The sequence below is a fragment of the Ceratotherium simum genome, chromosome 5 (genome assembly GCF_057802395.1).
Source record: "Ceratotherium simum simum isolate JZ-2026a chromosome 5, ASM5780239v1, whole genome shotgun sequence".
NCBI lineage: Eukaryota > Metazoa > Chordata > Mammalia > Perissodactyla > Rhinocerotidae > Ceratotherium > Ceratotherium simum.
Genome location: NC_141904.1, coordinates 44,218,842 through 44,235,807, shown reverse-complemented (window position 1 = coordinate 44,235,807; position 16,966 = coordinate 44,218,842). Strand labels below are relative to the sequence as shown.

Genomic DNA, 16,966 nt, shown 5'->3' with positions numbered 1-16,966 from the left:
ACTGCCTCCTAAGTCATAAAAGCCCACTTTTTTGGTCGTAGTCAGTAGAAGATGCAATAACTTGTCTTTGACCTGGAGGGATGTCTCCACATGCTCTAGGCCATTGACCCCCGGAAACTTCACTGAGCACCCCATGGAGTTTTTTGGGGTTTATCTGTCTCTCCTATGTCTTACTAAACCAACTAAAGTACTTGCTGCTAACTGTTCCTCAGGTCCAATCAGCTTAATGTCATCAGAGTACTATACAGGGGTGATGTTTGGTGGGACATCAAGATGATCCAGGTCTTTGCAGACTGTTTTATGGCTAAGAGCAGGATCGTTGGCATAGCTCAAAGGCAAGACAGCGAACATTTACTCTTTACCCTGATAAGTTCAGGCAAACACGTGCTGGTGGTTCTTCCAAATTGATACAGAGAAAAAGCCTTTGCCAGGTCAGTAGCAACTAAGATGTCAGGGCTATGTTGATTTGCTCTAGTGGATATACTAAATCTTAAATCGCAGCTGCAATTGGACTTACAACCTGTTTATATTTTGATAATCTACAGTCATTCAAGATTTATCACAGTAATGTTCTAATATTCTACACAGGCCAAGTAGACAATTTAAATGGGGACGTAAATTTTATCACCTCTGCCCTTTTCAATTTTTTGCTGTTGGTATTAACTTCTATGATTTGATTTTCTATTGATATGGGTTACTATCTTGTTAGAGAGGGGACATGCCAGGGACTTCCATTTATCCCTTCTTATCATAATAGCCCTCACTGCACAGATCAGATAGCCAGTGGATGGGTTCTGCTGGTCACTAAGTATGTGTATTCCAGTCATACATTTAGAAACTGAAGAAATAATCACAGAGTAGGTCTGTAGATACACCGGGTCACTGTAATTGAATTTGGGCCAAAACTCCATTTATGGTAATAAGCTGAGACACAATAGCTTTAATTACAAACACAAGTATTGAATTGGGTGATGAGTTTGCTGAGGATTCTGACAGGGAGATGGGAGAGAGGAAAAATGCATCCCATATTTAAAGTACAAATTTTTCCTGCACGGGGGAAAACAACAGTTATAAGTTAAAGAATGTGCAGTAGATAGATAAAAATGGGCTTAGAGTAAAGTGAAGCAAAGGAAAGTGTGGTGTTGTGATTGTCTGGAAATAGTGTATAGCTACAGCAGGGAACCACTTGTGAAGTTGTCCAGGATGATTCCCAATGGGGTGGATATCTACAGTTGACATCGTATTCCAGTAGCATACTGCACATGGGGATATCTGCAGTAGAAATAGACTGGAGCAGGCCACTGATGGGCACAGTGAGCTCAGTAGAACTGGAAGGGCGTGAGGGTGTCCCCTGGGGTATGAATGGCGGGGGGCAGGAGTGAGGGCGTCTTCAAGGAGGAGCCCGGATTAAGTTAAAGCAAGGAGTGTGGCTTTTCCATTTCTAAAACCGTTATAATTGACTTCTCACAACCAAACATGTCATTCTCTCAATAATAGACCATTGGAATCTTGTCTTCTAGTCACACCCTTTCCAGGCAGTCTATTCTTTTCTCTTGAGTTCACTTCTGTTCCTCCTCTTCACCTGCATACTTGTAACTCTTAATTGCCTGTCTGGCTTCCTCCCTCTCATCCTTTATCTATGCCACTATCAGATTAGTATTCCTCAAATGTTACTTTCATCAAGTCATTCCTTTGCTTTAAAAATTTTCCTTCCTGCAGTCTCCCTGTGATCTCTTTCCTTTTAGCATGGGCTTTGTACCAGGTTGTCTGGTATGCAGTTCATTTAAAAAATTGTTCATAGGGTTGGGAAACTCACCTCTTCTTCTCAGTTCCTAAGTCTGAACTTGTCTTGTTCCCTTACCCTTGGTGCTTAGGGTGCTTCTGGGGCTCCACCTACTTCTCAGGCAGGTTTTTCCCTTGTGTGTGCTTGGGCCTTCCCTCAATCCACTTATATCTGCACCATCACCTTTAGGAAATTATTTGAAAGTTCTGGCTGTGAATGGTACAATTTCCTGTTTTTAGGGCTAATGTGATTTCCTGTGGGAATATGCAAAAAAGGGAAGTAAAATGCTTGGGTTCAACTTCCCGACTTCAACCAGAATTCACCTTTGTAGTTATAGGGCTCTATTTAACATACATTCCTTTTCTTCTTCCCACCTCAGTCTCTTTGCTGATTATCCCTCTTCTGCATCATCCTGGGCTCTCCTTTTCTCTCTGTCATTATTATCCTAAGGTGATTTCGTCTAATCCAGTAGCTTCAAATACCACCTATGTGCTGATATGCACCTATGTGACCTTTTCCCACTCCAGGCTTATATTATCTTAACATATTCAACGGCATGCCCAAGAAGAATCTTCAAGTTAACATTTACAAACCAAATCTGCTTCCTAACTCCATCTTCGCTCCCATGCTTCTTCATCTCAATAACACTCAAAAACTCTCGGAAGCATTCTTTATCCAGTTATTCAGGCACAAACCTCTGAGTAACCCATGTTGTTTTTTTTTCTTATCACTCAAGCCAATTCATCAGCAAATCATATTGCCTCTCTCTCCAAAAGATCCCCCCCCCGCCCCCCATTTATCCACTTCTTTCCATCCAGACTGCCCCTACCTTAGGCCAAGCCAATAGCATCTTTTCTTGGCTATGATGCTAGCATCATGAGTGGTCTCTCTCCTAGTCTTGCATCTCACTCTCACTCTCCCATAATTCATTTTCTATACAAAAGCTAGAATAATGTGATGAAAAATTCTTGGAGGTAGTTAAATTCAAGGCAATCTTGGTTATAATAGGAAAGCCTAGTTCTTCAATGGAAGTTCCAAAAAGAAGGTTTTTTAGGACCATGGTGAATATATAAATTTTTTAGAAATTTGATGAAATAGACAAATATCCATCCGTTAACTCTAAATATTTAACTTATTACTGTGGTTACACATATGTGCTTATAGTTACATATGTAAAATAATGTACTGAATTAGAATTTTTTTCTGTTCTTGCATTTCGTAAAATAAATTTATTTCAACACTCAACATTTATCTTTTTTTTATTGATGTTTTAATAGTTTTTAACATTGTGGAATTTTGGTACATTTTAGTTTGTCCATCACCATATATATGTCTCCCTTCACCCCTTGTGCCCACCCCCCACCCCCATTGCCCCTGGTAACCACAAAACAGTTTTCTCTGTCCATGTGTTGGTTTATATTCCACATATGAGGGAGATCATACAGTGTTTGTCTTTCTCCTTCTGGCTTACTTCACTTAACATAATACCCTCCAGGCCCATCCATGTTGTTGCAAATGGGACGATTTTGTCTTTTTTATGGCTGAGTAGTATTCCATTGTATATATATATACACCATATTTTCTTAATCCAGTCATCAGTCGAGGGACACTTAGGTTGCTTCCACTTCTTGGCTATGGTGAATAATGCTGCAATGAACATAGGGGTGCATAAGCCTCTTTGGATTGTTGATTTCAGGTTCGTTGGATAGATTCCCAGTAGTGGGATGGGTGGATCGTAGGGCATCTCTATTTTTAATTCTTTGAGGAATCTCCATACCGTTTTCCATAGAGGCTGCACCAGTTTGCATTCCCACCAGCTGTGTATGAGGGTTCCTGTTTCTCCACATCCTCTCCATTCTAATGGGCGTGAGGTGATATCTTAGTGTTGTTTTGATTTGCATTTCCCTGATGATTAATCATGTTGAACATCTTTTCAGGTGCCTATTGGCCATCTGTATATCTTCTTTGGAGAAGTGTCTATTTCCTCTGCCCATTTTTTGATCGGGTTGTTTGTTTCTTTGTTGTTCAGTTGTGTGAGTTCTTTATATATTATGGAGATCAACCCCTTGTCAGATGTATGTTTTGCAACTATTCTCTCCCAGCTGGTGGGTTGTCTGTTCATCTTGATTCTGGTTTCGTTTGTCTTGTAGAAGCTCTTTAATCTGATAAAGTCCCACTAACATTTATCTTTTTAAACTGCTTCATTGAGTGTCGCCACAGCATGTTTGACATCAGTTCCTTGAGTTTCTTCTGCATCATCTGACACAGTATTCCAGAGTGTATCACTTCTCTTGCATTTAAATTGTTTCAGAGACAACACTTTTTGCGCCAATTTATGATGCTGGCACTGAAAATTTTATCAGAACTGTAAGTTCTTGTATAGCAATAGACATTAGACATTTTTCCTGTGTTTACTTATAATCTACATAATTTGATGTGATTATATATTAAGTGGATGTATATTTTATTCAATGCTTTTCATTATTGTTTGTTTATGGTGGGAAAGTTTGTCTGAATAACCTAACTCGCCTTTACCCAAAACTAGAAGTCCACTGCCTTCTTTCTTGAAGTACTCTCTACTTGGCGGCCAGGCCACTTTTTTTGGTTTTCTTCATCCTTCACTAGTAACTTTGTCTTAATTTCTTTTGCTGGTCCTCCCTCATGATCCAGTTCTATAGTAGTTCCATTGCTCAGTCCTTGGCTATCTACTCCCCAGGTGATCTCATTTAGTTTAATGACCTTAAATACCATCTGCCCATGGATCGCTTTCAGATTAATATCATCAGCCCAGACCTTTCCTCTGAACTCAGACTTGCATATCAACTGCCAAGATGATATCTACACTTCCATGTCTAATAATTTTTCTACCCTAGACTTACTATTCCAGCAGTCTTTACCCATCTCAATAAATGGCAGCTCTGTTCCTCCAGTTGCACAGTTGCATGGAATTACTCTAGGCTCCTCCCTTTCTTTCACATCTCACATCCAGTCAGTAGCAAATCTAATTATTTGTACCTTAAGAAGATATCTATAATCTCATCAATTCACACCATTTCCACACTACCACCCCAGCCAAAGCCACCATAATTTGTTACCTGAACTGTTACAGTTAGCTCTTAACTGGTCTTCTTGTGTTCCTATAGTCTGTCCTCCTCGCAGTATCCAGAGGGCTGATTTTAACTACAAACCAGATAAGGTCCTTCCTTCTTATTAAGAGTAAAATTCAAGGTTCTCACCATGGCCTACAAAGTCTTACAAGGTCTGGAGCCTTTTAATCTCTCTGATCTTTTCTTTCACTGTGCTCCCAGCCACACAGGAGCACACCAAGCAAGTGCTTGCCTTGGAGATGTTGCATGTACCTTCCCAACTGCCTGGAATGTTTTGCCCTAGTTTCCACATTGCTTGCTTCTTCACTCCTTCTGGTCTCTGCTTAAATGACATCCTGTCAGAGAAGCCTTCTCTGACAAGTGACTAATTGTTTTACTCTTGTTTGATTTTCTCTATAGGACTTATCACCACCTTAACTTTTCTAGTTATTTATTTGTTAATTGTCTGTTTCTTCCCACTTGAATATGCATTCCAGGAGCTGTATCCCCATCAACTAGAAAAGTGCCTACATGGTAGGCACTGTAAATATTTATGGAATGAATAAATGAATGTCATAATCCTTGTACTCATCGAGCTCATTTTACTGTAGGCGCTGCACTGGTGTAGGCATTAGCAATATGAACAAGTTCAGGACATGGCGAGTTTGGCCACGGAAGCATGGGGGTACAGCAGGAGGGCAAATAGAAGGCAGGTGAGGGACGCATAAAGGTGGATGTGTGTGGAAGGAGCATAAGGATTCCTATGGCGATGGGAGTAAGAAAATTGTGGTCAGATTAGTGGGAATGAATCATAGAGATAAATGGGGGGCAGTAAATTGGGAAATAAACATGTTCTGGGGAGAAATAATCCTATTAAAGGTAATGAGAGAAAAAAAGAAGAATGGATCTCATTTATTTGTAGTTTACTTTGATTACTGTTCAGATTGTTGGTCTTTTTAATTTGATACCCTTGTAGAACACTAAGAAATATCATTTGCAGTTTTGTTGTAGAGCAATTGTAAAGTGTTTATGGACACCATGCTCAAATGTTTCCACATTTTATTTCCTTCATAGAATGTGAATTCTTTTAGTAACTAATGTTCCCTTGTCAGTAAAGTCAATTTATTCTACTATAGCCTGTCTAAATACATCCTTTAATGGGAAGGCATTGGGAGAGAGCGTGAAGAAATGGAGCATCATTCTAGAGTTAGTTTTATATTGTTATGGATCCCTTCAGTCTTTTATTTCTCCCAGCAGAGGTAGTGGATATTTTCTTACGTGTTAACAGTCTGTACTAGTGTTTGAAAACTGAGTAGTTTTGGCCTTAAAGAAAAGATATTTCAAACTATGGTAATTAAGCAGCACATTATTAAATTTTGTAATGGATAATTTAAATTTTAGAGAAAAATTGATTCCTTATAGACAAGCCTGAATTTGCTTTTTTATACTCTAAATTTTGGTGGGATTTCTTTTGTATTCCCTGATTTCCAAAAGATAAACATTTCCATGTTCTCCGTTCTCTGTTTCTGGGATCCCTGTTATTTATGTGGAGGATTTCCTGGAACAGGGAAAGAAGCCGGCTTTTGAATCATCTCAATCTCTGACTGGATTGTGGTGATCCAGGATTATTGATACCCTAGCTGCCTTCCAGAAGCAAATGTAAATCCTGTCTGGAGAAGTCAAATCCTAGGCCTCAAAAATATCTTCCAGTTTTCATGTGTCTAACACTCAATAGAAAGTAATCAGGCCTATGAGGAGATAAGATGATATGATTAAAAAAACCCAAAAAACAAACAACAAGATAAACAATAGTGTCCACAGAGATTATAGACAATGGAGTTATCTGATATGACCTTAAGAAAATTATGACCAATATATTGAAGGAATTAGAAAGATGAAGAATTTCAGTAGAGAACTAGAACTATGAAAACAAATAAAATGGATAGTTTAGAACTGAAAAATACAATAACCAAAAGTAAGAACTCAGTGGCTTGGGTTAGCAACAGATTAGACACAGCTGAATAGAAAATTAATATACCAGAGTCATCTGAGATCAGTATAGAGAGAAAAGAGGATGGAAAACATGGAGAAGAGCAGAAGAGACATATGGGGAAACAATGGGGAAATGATGGTTTTTATAATAAATGGTGCTGGATCTTTTTGGATATCAATTTAGGAAAAAAATAAAACTTTATCTCTAAGTTACATTGTACAAAAAAGTCAATTCAGGTAGATTGCATGTTTAAATGTAAAAATATAACAATAAAGCCTCCAGTAGATAACAAATGCAATTATCTTCATGACCTTGGAGTAGACCAAGACTTTTTTTTATTTTTATTATTTATTATTATTATTTTTTATTCATGTCATAATAGTTTATAACATTGTGAGATTCCAGTTGTACATTATTTTTCGGTCACCATATAAATGCACCCCTTCACCCCTTGTGCCCACCCACCAACTCTCTTCCCCCTGGTGACCACCAAACTGTTCTCTCTGTCTGTGTGTTAGTTTATATTCCATATATGAGGGAAGTCATACAGTGTTTGTCTTTCTCTGTCTGGCTTATTTCACTTAACATAATACTCTCCAGGTCCATCCATGTTGTTGCAAATGGGACGATTTTGTCTTTTTTTAATGACTGAGTAGTATTCCATTGTATATATATATTGCATCTTCTTTATCCAGTCATCTGTCGATGGACACTTGGGTTGCTTCCACTTCTTGGCTATAGTGAATAATGCTGCGATGAACATAGGGGTGCATAAGCCTCTTTGGATTGTTGATTTCAAGTTCTTTGGATAAATACCCAGAAGTGGGATAGCTGGATCATGAGGTATTTCTATTTTTAATTTTTTGAGGAATGTCCGTACTGTTTTCCATAGAGGCTGCACCAGTTTGCATTCCCACCAGCAGTGAATGAGGGTTCACTTTTCTCCATATTCTCTCCAACATTTGTTATTTTTTGAGAACAAGACTCTTTAATGGGACACAAAAGCACTATCATAAAGGAAAGTATTGATAAATTTTATTACCTTAAAATTAGGAACTTCTGTTCATCAAAAGGCATCATTAAGAGACAAGACAAGCCATAGAGTAGGCAAAGGTATTTGCCACATATGTAATCAACAGTGGGCTCTTAAATATATAGAGAACTGAAGGGCAGATAACTCAATAGAAAAATGAGCGCCAGACTTGAACAGGCGCTTTACAAAAGTGGTTATCTCCGAATGGCCATTTAACACATGAAAAGATGCCTAACCTTATTAGTCATCAGGAAAATTCAGTTTGATCACAATGAGATACTCATTGATACCCACCAGAAGGGCTATAATTGAAAAGCCTGATAATGCAGAGTTTTGGGAAGAATGTAGAGCAACTAGAATTCTTATACCTCCCTGTTGGGAGTATAAATTGATTTGCTAATCACTTTGGAAAACTGATTATCAGCAGTGTCTATTAAACTGAATCTAGAAATGGTTTGTGATCTAGCAATTTCACTTCCAAGTATATATTCCAATAGAAATGTTTACATGTATCCAACATAAGATATGCTTAGCACTATTCATAAATTTAAACAGCTCCAATGTCCATTGACAGTAAATGAATAAATTGCTATATTCACACATAGGAATATAGTATGCAGCAATGAAAAAGAACATAGATAAATATCAGCAAATAAAATGTCAAGCAAAGAAGCCAGAGAACTGGTAAGGTTTGTCTGGTCATGATTAAGAATTGAGGGAAAAACAACCTGTTTTAGAAGTTCTCAGTGCATGGGTGAATTTTGTTAACTTTGAGCTTCATACTAAGATCATCTGTATGGGCATTTTTTTTTTTTTTTCCTGAGGAAGATTTGCCCTGAGCTAATATCTGTTGCCAATCTTGCTCTGTTTTTGCTTTAGGAAGATTAGCCCTGAGCTAACATCTGTGCCAGTCTTCCTCTACTGTGCATGTGGGTTGCCGCCACAACATGGCTGATGAATGGAGTAGGTCCACACATGGGATCCAAATCTGTGAACATGGGCTGCCGAAGCAGAGCATGCCAAACTTAACCACTATGCTATGGGGCTGGCCCATGTGTGGGCATTTTTTTTATGTGAACTTGAGCATCAGTATCTCTAGGATGTTTCTCTTGGGCCAGTTAGTTTCACCAGAGAACATGAAGAGTAGTCCAGTCATCAGTCTGCAAGGCAGGGACCTGGCTGCCAGAATTCTGGGAGCCTGCTAGGGAAGGGGGCTGGAAGTCCCAGTATTCATTGTGTGGAAATTCACTTAGTCTCCCTCTTTTGTTTGGTAGTCCTCTCTTTGACTTGGCCTGCTTTCTCCCAGTCTAGAAACTTTCTGTTTTTCTTTCTCTGGGGAATAAATGTCTAGATTTCTGCCTGAGTGCAAGTCTAGTGGCAGTCACTTAGATTCATTGGGTAGAGGAAGTAATCTAGGGATCAAACTACTTTTTAATCAGATTTTGCTAAATATTTGTTTTTTACCCCCTCCTCCTTCACCCTTAGTTTTAGAAGTACCTTTTCAGTAAATAGTATCAGGCAAGTGGATATGCACTTGGAAAAATAATGGAATTAGATTCCTTCCACAATCCGTAAGATAAATCAGTTTCCAGGGGATTGAGAACTTCAGTGTGAAAGACAAAAAGGAGAAAAAAGAGAAAGCAGGAAAAAGAAGGGGAAAAGGAAAGATTGGGACCATCTAAATAATGCCCACAGATCACTAAGAAAAGATGAACAACCCAATGGGAGAATGAGCAAAAGACCTGAAAGGATATTTCACAAAAGAGGAAATGTGGGGGCCGGCCCCGTGGTGTAGCGGTTAAGCGCGTGCGCTCTGCTGCTGGCGGCCCGGGTGCGGATCCCTGGCGCGCACTGATGCACCGCTTGTCAGGCCATGCTGTGGTGGGATCCCACATAAAGTGGAGGAAGATGGGCACAGATGTTAGCTCAGGGCCAGTCTTCCTCAGCAAAAACGAGGAGGATTGGCATGGATGTTAGCTCAGGGCTGAACTTCCTCACAAAAAAAAAAAAAAAAGGAAATGTGAATGGCAAGGAACTATCAAAATGTGCTTACCATATTAATAATCATGAAAATTCAAGTTAAGACCACAAGATATAGGTGGGTAAAAATTAAATCTCTACCACTAGATATTGATGGGGTTGTAATTCAGAGGGAACTTTAACCCTGCTAGTTGGAGTACATTGGGACAACCATTTTGGGAAATGGTTTGACGGTGTCAGAAAGTGGAACATTCGAGGCTCCATTCCTCTGTGTGTACCCTAACAAACTCTTGCACCTGCACTCCAGGAGAAAGACGCTGCAGTGTCCAGGGGAGCATCATTTGTAAGAACAGAAGCTGAGAGCAGCCCTAATGTCTTTTAGTAGAAGAATGGGTAACTAAATGGTGGTATATTCTGTATGTTCATTTAAAACAAAACTGGCCAGATATTTATTTCCTTAAAGAAAATGTTATATTTTTCTTTCATCAAAAGGAGTAGCAAAATTTCAGTGATATATATTTCTACCCCGTCTACAGAAAGACTTCATACTCCCTCTCATTTTTCCGCTTTTGGAGACAGTGCTCCAAAATGTGGGGGAAGCTAGAGGCAGGATTTTTGACCATGCTGCTTTGTGAATCAGAGAGTAAGATGAGAAACAGGGTAGCCTTCTCTGGGAATTTTCTCTTAAGGTCTGTGCACTCAAGAAAGCGGTATCTTGAGTTTGGTGGTGGTGATAATAATAATAATAATAATAATGGTAATTAATAGTAGCAGCTACCATTTCTTGAGTATTTGCCACGTGTCATGCCCCAAGCTATTATCTCATTTAACCTTCACAGCAGACGTACAAGGCAGGCATTATTATCCCATTTTATAATTAGAAAGCTGAGGCTTTTAAGAGTTTAAGAAATTTGTTGAAGATCACACCATTATGAAGTGCTAGAGCTGGGAACTATATATAGGTTTGGTGGCACCTCTGTCTTTTAAATATTATCAAGTTAAAAGATTGATCCTGCTGAAGGAAAGGAGCAAACAAATCTAGAAATCCCGTTGGGCCACAGACCATAATAAGGTGTTGGGGTACTGCTGTAGCACTGCTGTTGGTTTACTTCTTTTTTAAGGTCAGCCTGACACTCAGCACTGTGAGAAAGCCTAGATACACAGATCCTGCAAAGAGGAGTTGTTGTTTGCCTGCACTCGGCAGTTATCATTTGGTAGGGTAGCCTGTGTAACTGAGCATTATTTCACCCAAACAATTTTTTTTTTTTTAAGAATTGGCTTTGTAGGATGATGATATTACTTCATCTTTTAAAAACATTTAAATTTAAGTATTGATCATACTCATGGTTCAAAAACCAAAAAAAATTCAAAAAGTAAAAAATATTCTACTTTGTGCTTCGTGGCCCCAGATCACCATCATGCAAAATCAAGCATTATTATTAGTTGCTTATGGCTTATGTATCCTTCCGGAGTTTGTTTATTCAAGCAAATGTGAATATAGATTATATTCCTCTCTTGTTACACAAAAAGCATACTATTTTGAACTTTGCTTGGTTTACTTAACAATGTATCTTTTAGTTCTTTCCATGATATCGATAGCTTCCTCATTTTTTTTGATAGTTACGTTGTAATGATGGGCCATATTTTATTTAACCAGTCTTCTATTCTTGGACACTTCCCTCTCAATTTTTTGGTCTTATAAACAGGAAAATATGAATATGTATCATATCATATGTATACAAGTTTATAGAGAATAATTTCTTCCTAGAGGTGGAATTACTAGATTTTTAATTTTGAAGATATTGCCAACATACCCTCCGTGGGATTTGCACCAAGTTACATTTCCACCAGCAATGTACCTAGGGTATCAGTATCCTCCGAGCCTTGATGACAGTCTTTGCTATCAAACTTTGTGACTATTGGCCATCTGAGGGGTAAAAAAATATCATTTTAATGTATATTTCTATTATTATGGGCAAAGTATCATTTTGCTTGGCCGTTTATATTTTCTTCTCTATATACTGCCTTTTTCTATCCCTTGCTCATTTTTTCCCTTGGTTTGTTAGTTTTTTTCTAATTGATATCTGGCAGGCATATATATGTATGTATGTATGTGTGTGTATATATATACAATAGCTTTTTGTGATGTGAATTGTAAATATTTTTCCCCAATTTAATTGTCTTTATAAAAGAAGTTCAGCTTTATTGAGGTATAATTGACATATAAAATTGTAAGATATTTAAAGTGTACATTGTGCTGATTTGAGATATATATATACACTGTGAAAGGATTCCCCTATCTAGTTCATTGACACATCCATCACCTCACATATTTATCTTTTTTTTTTTTGGTGATAACATTTAAGTTTTACTCTTTTAGCAAATTTCAGTCATATTATCAACTATACTCACCAAGTTTTACATTAGATCCTCAGAATTTGTTCATCTTATAACTGAAAGTTTATACCCTTTTACCAAGCTCTCCCTATTTCCCCTTCCCCCAGCCCTTGGCAACCACTTTTGTACTTTCAGTTTTCTATGAGTTGTACTTCTTTTTTTTTATGATTCTACATATAAATGATATCATGCAGTGTTTATCTTTCTCTGTCTGGCTTATTTCACTTAGCATAATGTCCTTAAATTCCATTCTTCTTGTCACAAATAGGAGGATTTCCTTCTTTCTTATGGCTGAATACTATTCCGTTGTATGTATATACCACATCTTCTGTATCTATTCATCCATTGATGGACTAAATGGGGAAATATTTTTCCCCAATTTATTTGTCTTTTTTTTCCCAGTGAGGAAGCTTCACCTTGAGCTAACATCTGTTGCCAATCTTCCTCTTTTTTTCTTTTCTTTTTGCTTGAGGAAGGTTAGCCCTGAGCTAACATCTGTGCCAGTCTTCCTCTATTTTGAATGTGGGTCGCCGCCGCAGCATGCCTGATGAGTGGTATAGGTCCAGGCCTGGGATCTGAACCCACGAACCCAGGCCACCGAAGTGGAATGCACCGAACTCAACCACTATGCCACAGGGCCAACCCCCCCCATTTGTTGTCTTTTAATTTTGCTCATGGTATCTTTTTCTAAGCAGTTTTTTTTTTTTTTTTACTTCTTATGTAATCCAGCAGTATAAATGTCAAGCACACATCAAACAGTAGAATTAAGAAAAAGGCCTTGGGAAAAATGAGGACCGAGGAATTACTGTCGAGAACTAGATAAAATCTTATGGCAGTTTCAACAGCAATCTGTATCTATTCAGCTAATGTTTATTGAGCACTTATTTCATGTCTAAGCACTTATTTCATGTCAGGAACTGTGCCCAGAAGTGGAAAGATTGTGGTGAGCAAAATCAGATATAATCCTTGGCTTTAGGTATTTTTAAATTTACTGGGATGACAAATATTATCAGATAATCAAAAATATATGATAAAACTGCAGTTGGGTAAGGGCCTTAATGTGTTCTATGCTATGGGACAATATCACAGAGAAATTTAGGGAAGTCAGTGAAAACTGCAGTGAATTGTGAAATATGTATTGGAGTTCACTGGCAAGGAGGGCAAAGAGGAGCCGTGCAGGCAGAGAGGCAATAGCTTGTTGCTAGGGGAGCTATTGAGTTTGAGTGGCTGAAAGAACAGTGTGACTAGAGGGGAGAGAAAGCAGGCTGAAGCTGAATAGGTAGATAGATGGTGGGATATAATCGAAGGGGGGAGTAAGTGAAAGCAAAGAAAAGGCTGATGGATTGGGAGGAAACATTATGGATTCGATTAGTAGAAGTTCCTAGGAAGTTGAGGAACTGTCACAATAGAAGAACACATAAGTAGGAACAAGAGCAGGTTATGGTCAGAGGGGGTGTTTGAAATACATATCTTGGAGAAGATGCAGTTAAATACCATAATTTTTTTTAAACTTTTCATTTATGTATGTATGTATGTATGTATGTATGTATGTACGTGAGGAAGATTAGCCCTGAGCTAACATCCGTTGCCAATCTTCCTCATTTTGCTGAGGATGATTGGCCCTGGGCTAACATCCATGCCCATCTTTCTCTACTTTATATGGGACGCCGCCACAGCATGACTTGACAAGCAGTGCATCGATCCATGCTCGGGATCTGAATCTGTGAACGCCGGGCTGCTGAAGTGGAGCACATGCACTTAACCTCTACACCACTGGGCTGGCCCCCTAAATGCCATAATCTTTAACTTTGCCTCTTCTGCAGATGGTGAGACTGGGCAAAGAGATGTCAGGCAAGCAGAAAAGCCAGACGGGTTTCCATGTCCCTCGTATTTTCTGGTCCCGCTCCTTAGATTGGGCTGATGGAACAGGTGCCAACTAATCGAGAGGTTCTTGGAGTCGCTGCTCTTCTCTTGGAAGCTCCAGGGAACAGTGATAGTGTGTGGTGCTGCAGAGCTCCAGGCTGGCTGGCTGACCAGGCTGGTCCTGGTCATTTCATCACATGTTATGTGACTGAAGTTTTGTGCTCTGAATTCTTCAAGTCGTATTGATACATTTCTGCTGATTCGTCAATATTTTCTCTGCATTTTGACCAGTGTCATATATTTGTTAGAATATGGCCAGGGCTGTAATCAGTGACTAGAACAGAAGATGCTAACTGGCTTACATGGGACTTAAACTTTTGATTTGGTTTTATCCCCATGTGTTCACTAATAGGGCTCCAAATAATAGTAAGCAAAAAGACAAAAGCATGACTAAATCTAAGAGAGCCACATAAGTGCTGCGTATTAAGATTTCAGTATACTTTACATATATGTATTAAGTACGAAACCACCTCTTTCCAGTTTACAGTGGGAGTTGGTTGGAAGTTCTCTGTGAGAAGTAGAAGTTGGGTGGGATATGTGAGTTCAACAGAGCCGGAGAGAGGGATGATGGCAAGGGAGTACAGGAAGGGAGAGTGTGTAAACAGGCTTTAGCGTGATGAAATCAGTGAACTCCTTGCCCTTTAGAGAGTTGGGAGGAATGGGAATTTGGGAAGATGACCGGTGGGTCCAGCAAAGAGGATGAAATGTGGGCCTAAAACTTTTCAACAACACTCCTAAGTATCTAGGGTGATGGCCCAATATGTTCCCTAGTCCGGGGTTGGAAACAGTTGGTTCAGAGATTAATGTTTACTGAATGCCAGTGGTTTGAAGAAGAAATAAGTTTTTTAAAAGGCAGATATCATAAAACCGGTGGACAAAAGCACATGTGAAAACCAGATGTTCAGATAGGGTTGGTTATCTATGTAACTCAGTGTTGAAATGAAACCTTTTTTTTGGATTTATGTATGCAATTTACTGAAAGAACTGGAATTCATGTGACTTGCCTGACGTTCCAAGCAAGTTTAATACTAACAACCAACAAAAGTGCAGACAACTTGTGGTTCTACTTTGAATCTTTGAAACACCAAGAGCCCTCTTCTGTCCAGATGCCTTTGTGTGCCTTTCATCTATTGTCTGGAGAGTGTGGTTTCTTTTCATGGGCCAAGGGCAAATGAAATCAGGGCATGTTTTGTAATACAATGGCAGAGATATTCAAAGTTGCCTTATTTTCTTTCTGCATAAACGTTAAGATTTTTCTAAGGCAAAAATGGACTGTGCCTGATAAGTTGCTACAAATCTAAATGTCAACATGATTGGGACTGTGCCCCCTGGAAACACCTGCCTTGGCGGCGTTTTTGGACAGATGCTATCAACTGTTTTATCATGAGAGTTAATCTTTTGCACTTTCCTGCGTGTAGACTGGTGATGTACATTGAGAGAGACAGCAGAAAGACCACTCCAGGCAAGGAGCAGCAAAGCGGCAATGAGTACCTGTCCAAATGCCTGGGCCTTCTCATCCGTCACATCGCGCAGGAACTGCCACGAGTCCTGGGTAAATTGGAGTCGCGTCCTCAGGCCCTTCACTGCTTACCTTTCTGTGACTTGGCTTTTAGGCATCAGCTCTTTTTTATTCTTGCTGGTCTGTTATTGCAGGCGAGTGCAATGACACCTTTTCTTGAATGTGTAGTTTTAAGATTCAAATGTGCCTTATCTGTTTTCTAATTATTTTTCATCAATGACGTGATTGAGGCAATGAGCAGACTAAAGGTAATGTTGAGGTGTTATCTGTGGTAAACTGGCAATTTTGGAAAATAAATACAAGGAAAGCATTTTAATTATTTAAAATTTGACCTACACTATTATTCTGGGTAACTTTTCTCGAGATTTCTCTCTGCCTAAATCTGAAGAAAAAAATTTTCCTTTCAGATTACAGCCATAAATTTATTTATTGTTAAAAGAATTTAAAAATACATGGGCATTAACATTTAATATTAAAGAATTTTGATATTAAAGTTCACAGTTTGAAAATTTCTTTGGTTTGAAAAATTTAAAATAAAAATATCTAATAATGATTTGCAAAGGATGCTTATTACTGCTCATCTTTTATTTCATCGTTATTTGCAGAAGTTAAAATAGTTTAAGGAATGCGTACATTTAGTTTAAATCCCATTCCATGCTTTTCCAGCAGATGTAGCTATACACCAGAAATGTTTAAAATGTTAAATTTGATCCAACTTATTATGGTAAAATATACTTAGAAATTCAGAATATTAAATCAGAGTAATGAAAATATCTTTATGGCTAATTAACAGCACCTATTTGCTCCTTACTAATACTTTGGGAGATTTTTTGCCTGTTAATGACTGAAAATAGAGCACTTCAAAATTTATTTGGGATTGTAAGCTTTTAAAAATCTTCATCCTCAAGGCCACGATCTGGTCAGTTGGCAGTTGAGTTTCTTATTACCAGACTCATCCTGTTTTAGGATGTGATGATAAGATTCAGATGTCTACAATGCAAGTTTTATTTATTATTGGACTTATCATCCAATAAAAAGTTTTAGGAATTGATCTCTTTTTACTTGCATACTATTCTTTTATTAAAAAATTGTGATCTATAATCTGTTTACTTATAATTTTTTAATAAAACTTTTCTTGTTTACAAAAAGTAATAAGTGCTCATGGTTGAAATTTGGAAAGTACAAAAAAAGGAAGAAAAATCATTTCTAAAACCACCACTCTATCATAACCATTTATAAAATTTATTTTAAA

At 38.3% G+C, this 16,966-nt stretch overlaps 1 protein-coding gene across 4 annotated transcripts in view; it reads left to right on the top strand.

Annotated features, from left to right (window-relative positions):
• The window catches only part of ULK4 (unc-51 like kinase 4), a 533,886-nt gene that overhangs the window by 153,352 nt on the left and 363,568 nt on the right, over positions 1–16,966 (top strand). For all 4 annotated transcript variants that reach the window (XM_087430781.1, XM_087430782.1, XM_004419552.3 and 1 more), the window contains exon 23: positions 15,614–15,747. In XM_087430781.1, the coding sequence (XP_087286907.1) occupies positions 15,614–15,747 (134 nt within the window). The remainder of the gene's footprint in view (positions 1–15,613; positions 15,748–16,966) is intronic.